This window comes from Belonocnema kinseyi, chromosome 5, assembly GCF_010883055.1.
Source record: "Belonocnema kinseyi isolate 2016_QV_RU_SX_M_011 chromosome 5, B_treatae_v1, whole genome shotgun sequence".
In the NCBI taxonomy this organism is placed as follows: Eukaryota; Metazoa; Arthropoda; class Insecta; order Hymenoptera; family Cynipidae; genus Belonocnema; species Belonocnema kinseyi.
Window position 1 is genome coordinate 104,606,182 of NC_046661.1, and position 7,588 is coordinate 104,613,769.

The following is a 7,588-nucleotide window of genomic DNA, read 5'->3' on the forward strand; positions in this document are numbered from 1 at the left end:
CAATCAATTGCAACGGCATCAGCCGGTAACGTTGTACACGAAAATACGAAATCTCTAGAGCCTCGCCTAGTGGCCGCCAGGTTTCGTATATTCGTGTACAACATTACCGACTGATGCCGTTGGAATTGATTTCCAGGGCATACAAAGCCTTCCGAATGGAAAGGGTCAAAGTTTCATGGTCATAACTCGTGACCTATGTGAGGTAAAACATTTAACTTTTTTTAGTTTATACAGAATTTAGTCCCTTATAATTGGGTTTCGTACCATTTTTCTGTAGGATATTTACGAAACGAGCAGTTTTCAAACAAGATTTTTAGGTTACAAATAGTTCAAAACAGCAAAAGAATTATGTTTTTTTTTAAGAGTTATAACTCTTTATCTATGAAGAATAGAAGATTTTTTTTAAAGATGTACGCACAATGTTCTACCCTACATATTTTTTTTCACCACTTACGCAGCTTCACCGAGAAGCGAAGTATTTTGAGAAAACTGAACATGAGTAATTTGCCCTGATAAATAGTTAAAAAGTGTTCAACTTTGTAAGACGATAACTTATGACCTATTGGGGCTCGGTCATTGCATTTTTTAGAATAACTAGAAATCGCGTCTACTTTAATTGAACTTTTGACATTTTTGTTGTAAAATTAACAGGTTTTAAAGGACAGCTACAAACCTCAGAATTGGGGTTTTTCGCATCTTTTCCCCAAAAAATCCGGGTTCTTTAGAAGGCTCTAGTTTAATTTTGGCGTTGAAAATTTTGCTCTAAAATTGAATGGTGCGGATCAGTCTATGCAAACACGATATTTTTAAACATTTTTAAAAATATGTCCGTTGCACACGGCTATTTCTAGAAAATTTTGAATTTTAATCAGGACCCCTTCCTAAACCGTTTTATCAAAAATCACGAATTACCTACTTAATACGGTAAAAAGACTTTTTTCGTTCGAGATGCCTAGACTATAGTGTTTTTCGTCATAAATTGATATTTAAAAATAATAATAATGATTAGACTTCAAAGAATATTTAAAAATGTTCTAATATCTTTAGATTATGTTGACGTCTTTTCCTCGCCTAAACTTTTAAATTATACAAAAATTTAATTTATATTTTTAATTAATTTTTAAATTTAAAATAATGTATAAAATAGAATTTAAATAGATATTAAATTAATAGTATATTTATTTATCCAATTAATTTTGCTTAAAATACTAAAATTTACAATCTTAGATAATTTCTATTATTGTTCATTTACATCGGAAATTTAAATTTATATTAACAAATCGCTAAGTTTAAAAGAAAGATTAATAATTGCGATTAATTGTAGGTTTCGTTGGCATTTACATAAAAAATTGGTAATTTCAAACAGAAACGATAATAATTTAAACAGCATTTAGAATATTTTAACAATTCTGAACGATGTTAGCGTTTTTTTCGGAAATTGGTATTTTTTATAAAAAAAGTCAACTATTTGATTGTAAAAAATGTTGTTTTTGTTCTTCTATTATTTCATATTATAGATGCATACAAAAATCAAACTTTTTATTGATATTAATTTTATATTTTAATTTAAAAATTGCATGAGAAAAAAAATCTTTAAAAAATCTAGCGATATTTAAATATCTTTATATTCAAATGTCACAATGAGAATAAATGAGGATTTGCAATAAAGTTGGAAAATAGATAATTATAATAATTGATCTAACATACACGATAGGATGACGAAGGTCTGGACCAGAGGTGTTGCTTCGCTCTTAAATTTCATTTTCATCATTATTATTAAAAATACACATGCTTCAGTATTCGGTTATTGTAAAATGATTATTGCTAAAAACAAGTTATTTAGTCATCAGGCTCGATAAACAACATTGGCAATGAGTCAGATCATAGAGACGGATGTTTAATAACATTCCTGACTAGGCTTCACACTGTACATTAAACATTATTTAAATAAACTCTTTTTCTTTTATTAATTTTCCTCTAACTTATAATTTGTACTCTTTTCAGTTCTGCTCTCGATTTTAGAACTTATTTTTTCAACCGAGAACATTCCACTTTCCATGGAAAAAAACAGAAGCGAACAGTCAAAAGATACTTTTGTGTCGAATTCTTGAAAGTGGATCCTTATCGTCAGCACTTCCTTTATCGATAAGACTTATTTCTCTTTCTGTTGATGAGATTCCTTTCACTTAATTGCTAAACTTCTTCAGGCTTTCACGAAATATAATAATTTGAATCAATGATTTTTACTCACAAAATTCAAACTTGAATTTCCCTGCTTCAAATTCAAAAAAATTACGAGCAGCACTGTCGCGGGAAGACGGTTTCAAATAGCCACTTTTCTTCTTTAATTCTTCTATTTTCGCACTTTTTTTGCTTTTTCTCTCCAAGATTGAATAATAGGGGAAAAAACTCGAGACAGTTTTTATTTCCGTCGCGAACAGTCGAATTGCACTTGACCTGAATGAGATATCGAACGACTTATGAATATAAATTTATCAGAGGAAGTCGAGCATGTAATTTGAAATTGGATATCGCGTGACACTTAACGGAAGTAAGAAACAATAAAAAACTGTTTTTTTAGCCTAATTTTTTGGTTTCTTGAGGATTATGAGGGTAAGTTCCAATTCTGACTATTCTGAGCGAGTCACGTCGATTCTTTCTGGTTTCATGTGATGAGACTTGGATACTTGTAGTAGTCAAGTTTCTGTAGCGCGCCACGTCATTTCCCCTACCAAAGCTGAACACCTCCCATCCTTCTTTTTCCGCTTCTGATGGGAATGACGTCACATGAGACTTTTTACTGTTTTATTTTATTTGCATGCAAACCTGAAATGCAGATAAATAACTTAAATTTCATCTATTTAGATTCAGGTAATTGTTGAATATAAGACTGTTGCGTTATCTGAGTTATCTGGTAGGAAAAGCTTCCCTTTCTATAATCAATCGACCTTGCTCGATATGTCCTGTTTCTAGCGGGTGTTTAAACGTTTAATATTAATGACATAGGTTATTTAGGGTGAGGGTGTCACCTGGAAAACCTAGAATTGACAAAAAACTTTTATTAAAGTCATGAAATTTTTTCAAGAGCTTGCTTATTTTTAAAAATTGAATTTTAAATGTAAAATTGAATAGTAATTATTTTTCATTTGTAATAGTAGCTTTATTTTACTGTATTTAACTATTTTATTAAAAATGCGTTTTTTTCATTAATTTTTATAACTAAAGATTTAACTATATTTTTGTTAAAAAATGTTCTTTTTTTGTTACAAATTTGTATTTTTTGGTAGAAATGAATCTTCTTGGTTGAAAATTCATCTTTCTGGTTAAAGATTCATCATTTATGTTGAAAATCCATCTTTTTCGTAGAAAATGTAACTACTAAAGTTGAACATTCATAATATTATTTGATAATTCATCGCTTTGTTTGAAAATTGCTTTTTTTCGCTTAAAAATAATTTATTTTAACTGGAAACTTAACTATTCAATTTTTAGTTGACAATTTATCTTTTTTAATTGAAAATTCATGTATCTCGTTCGAAAATCGTCTTTTTTGTTGAAATTAATCTTCTTGGTTGAAAATTCATCTTTTCGTTTGAAAATTCACCTATTCCAATTCAAGATCGATCATTGTAACTAAAAAATCATCAGTTTGATGAAAATTAATTTTTTAATTTAAAAATTTAATATCATTTACTTTTTGACTGAAAATTGTTCTTTTTCAGTTCAAAATTCAACTATATTTTATTCAAATTTCATGTATTTTTTCTGAATAATCGTCTTTCTTGGTAGAGAACGAATCTTCTTGTCTGAAAATAAATCTTTTTTGCAAATTCAACTGTTTCAAAGAAAATTCTTTCTTGGTTAAAGATTGACCTTTTTGCTCGAAAATTCAACTATATTTTTAAATATCGTTTTTTTTTTCTTTGGGAAAATGAAGTTTTTTGTTGAAAGTTTAACTATTTCATTTTCAGATAAAAACTTACCTATTTTAATTAAAAATTCGTGTCTTTTGTTGAAAATCAATTATTTTCGTTAATAATTAAAATTTTTTTAGCTTCTTTTAACTGCAATTATAGCTATTCCATTCTTGGTTGAAAATTGATCTTTTTTGCTGAACATTCATATATTTGATGTAAATTCGTTTTTTTGTAGAAAATTCATTTTTTTCAATAAAGATTCATAATTATAGTTAAAAATATAATTATTTGGTTAAAAATTTAACTATTTTGTTGAAAAAGCGTATGTTTTGGTTGAAAATTAATGTTCATGTTTCAAAATTCATCTTTTTGGTCGAAGATTCAACTATCTGGTTCAAAATTATTTTTTTATATATTAAGGATCCATAATTATAGTTGAAAATACAATTCTTTGGTTACAAATTCTACTATTTTTTTTGAAAAACGTCTTCTTTTTGTTGAATTCAACTGTTTTTGGTTTCAAATTAAAATCTTTTTTGGTCGAAGAATCAATTATTCTAAAATAGCAAAAAAAATCACATAATTTCAAAAATTACGAAAAACATATTTTTCCACGAATCAAAAATAATAGCATGTTTCTTGGATTTAAGTTGTAGAAGTTTCAGCTACGACATATTGAACTTTTTTCAAAAAAAGTGTGCGTTTAAACAAATTTTCCATAATTTCTGATACAATAGTAAATTTTTTTGCACTTTTAAATCCTAAAACTGAACAGAAGATATTAACCAATTTAAACAATATTTTCTACTTTTTCGGATGCCAACGCACACATTTTTCCCTGGCCTTAAACGATTCGATTAATTTTAGCATTTTCACTTCACCTTAATATATAGACTTTCAATTTGACCATAAAAAAGTTGAGCGACTGAAATTGGCTCATTTATAAATTTTCAATTTAAAAATTACAATTAGTCTTTAAAATTCTACAATTTGAAAAGGAATTCCTAAATCTATTAAACTACTCGTTGAAATTTAATATTTTTCTATTAAAACTGGGAGTTAACTAAATTCCCTATCATTTCTGCTCATTTCCCAATCGAACGACCACCTTACGAATTCAAGATGAAATTAAATTTAGTCCATTTTTTTATTCATTCAATTTTACTCTATTATTGTTATTATTGATTCAAGTTTTTAAGATTCAAGAAGTTGTTTTAAAAAATTGAACTATTTACTAATTTTTTTTATTAAAACTCAAAAAGTTTTAAAAATAATAATGTACTGCTTCTTTGAAACATCTTTGAAATATGAAAAATACTTTTACAATTTCGTGCTTTCCAAGAATTCTTTAAATTTAATGAATTACTGTAATTAAATGTCTGAAATTTATTTTACAAATTACACCATTTTTGGTATTTGAAATAGGATATTTGGAATTAATTATGCTTTAAAATTCAAAGCGTAAATAAATAAATAAAAGAAAAAGGTTCAGACTGTAATAAAATTTTATTGAAGGATGAATTGACCAATTTTTAAATTTTAAACAATTTTCTTTAAGTAAAATGTTTTGGGCAAAACCTGCAAGTAATTAAAGTCAGGGAAGTCTAATAGATTATAAATGATAATATAGAAAATGGTACTTTCTAAACGTTGACTTCTTAAAATCGCTCATCTTTTACTTTAGTGAGCATCAGTTAGAATTCACAATCGGCACTACTGGTAGTTGTCAAAAAGACCAAGAATAGAAATCTCATTATAGACTGAGAAATGCACAAAATATGCTGTTCCTCTTTCATGGCTCGAGGCAAACTAAATAATCCGCATTTTCTACTATATTACAAAAGCTTTCCGATTTCTGATTATTGGGTGGTCCAATTTTCTTTTTTAAGTTTGACGCATATCGCTTGCATTCGAATCCATGACAAAAGAAGTGCATTTTAAAAAAATGACATTGAGAGGTTCCGTAATAAAAAGTAACTAAAAAGCCAAACCAAACTAAAAAAGTTCAGAAAAATCCGCAACTTTCTAGCAAGTATCCACGAGAAGATAGTTATAAACAATAAAAAAATGTTTGAACAATTATTACTCTTGCAATAATTATTACCTCATTAAGTTAAAAGTGGACACAAAGTTTAAAATTTCCGAAAAAAAACCGCAACTATTATTGAATATTTCTTCTCTTTAACTGAAATAATAATAATAAGTTGAAAAATCGGAAATTACCGCGAATTTCTAACTATATTTTAAGATAAAATTTCTAAAAACAATAATAAATACCGCTGCGAAGTAACTATGGATTTATTCACTCAGGGCGTATTTATTTTGCTTTCACTTTATTTTTCTTTCTTTGCTTTTTGCTTTCTCATAGGTGTTAAATGAATTTTCTTCTTCATAGAGGGAAGTTTTTCCCTAAGAAAATATTAAAAAATGGATAATTTCAATATTTTCCAAGATTGTCCCATGTGGAAATTCCGATCGGGGTTTAGTAGGGCCTTGGATAGATTTCCCTATTTCTAATCGGGCGCTCGTCGGGAAAAATGGAGAATCCCTGAACCCTCTATGAGAAAGAAATGGTTTAAACATTTCATCTCAACATCTAATTATCAGTAAAAAGTATTATTTTATATATTAGAAACAATTTGTATTTCAAAACTCGCAAAAAGTAATTATTAGTGCCAAAAAATCTGAAAACCGAATTTTTCACTTATGGGTTTTTCGGGTCCCTATAAAACAGACTTGTTGGGTTGATATTTGAAAACTAATTATTCTTTTGTGTTCTATGGATAATTATCAAGAGAAATGTTGAGTTTCAACCCGATACATCTAATACTGACGATTCTCAATGAAATTGACCAAAATGTCTTTTTTCTTATGGGAAATACGTTTTAAACTTCATGGTGCTTGCGAAACTCATAAATGTCATTAAAAAAACAACGCATTTATTTTTTGTGGATTCTACAAAATCGGGGGCGATATATATGCAAATTCAGGAAAAAACCCAATATATGTTTGGACAAAATTATCAACATTAGTCAGGAACTTCAGTATGAGAGTCTCCATATATTACGTAACTCAAAAATCGAGGATTTTAGACCCCTCTGAAACGCGACCGTAACAATTAACTGAGTCCCCTGTTCCCCCATTGCCGTTACGTAAAATACAGATATTTGAAAATTGAAATAATTCCAGACAAAATTAGTTCCTTTTTTATTTGTTGGGTTATTTCAATAACAAAATTATTAATAATAATTCACCTATTTTTTGTTTTAATTAAATTAAGCATTTTTTTAGGAAGCAATTTTATTACGTAACGGTCACCCCCTACTCCCCTTCGTAACAAAACCATAACAGAGTCTTGCCTCTCCGATCACCCGTAAACAGCGTTACGTACGAGGGTGGATTGATAAGTTTCCGGCCTGACCAAGAGATGGCGCCACTAGGCCTACCTTGAGGTGGCGTTCTATAGTACCATCCTTAGATAGCTTGTAGCTATAGTTTCAGCCCGATCGCCATGTTAGTTTTAGTTTAGGTTTCAGAGCACACTGAACAAGACGCCTCTGTGTTTTTCCTAAAAATGGAAAGGCTGGAAAATCGTGCTGTCATCAAATACTTTTATTTGAAGGGGTTAAAGCCGAAGGAAATCAAAGAAGAGATGGACTCAACACTGGGGA

At 28.7% G+C, this 7,588-nt stretch overlaps 2 protein-coding genes across 2 annotated transcripts in view; one reads left to right on the forward strand and one right to left on the reverse strand.

The window, feature by feature from the left end:
* LOC117172445 overlaps positions 1–2,695 on the reverse strand; it is a 10,732-nt gene extending 8,037 nt beyond the window's left edge. The window contains exon 1 of the mRNA XM_033360389.1: positions 1,708–2,695. Coding sequence (XP_033216280.1) covers positions 1,708–1,771 — 64 coding nt within the window. The 5' untranslated portion in view covers positions 1,772–2,695. The remainder of the gene's footprint in view (positions 1–1,707) is intronic.
* The window catches only part of LOC117172444 (rabankyrin-5), a 52,437-nt gene that overhangs the window by 22,198 nt on the left and 22,651 nt on the right, over positions 1–7,588 (forward strand). The window lies entirely within an intron of this gene.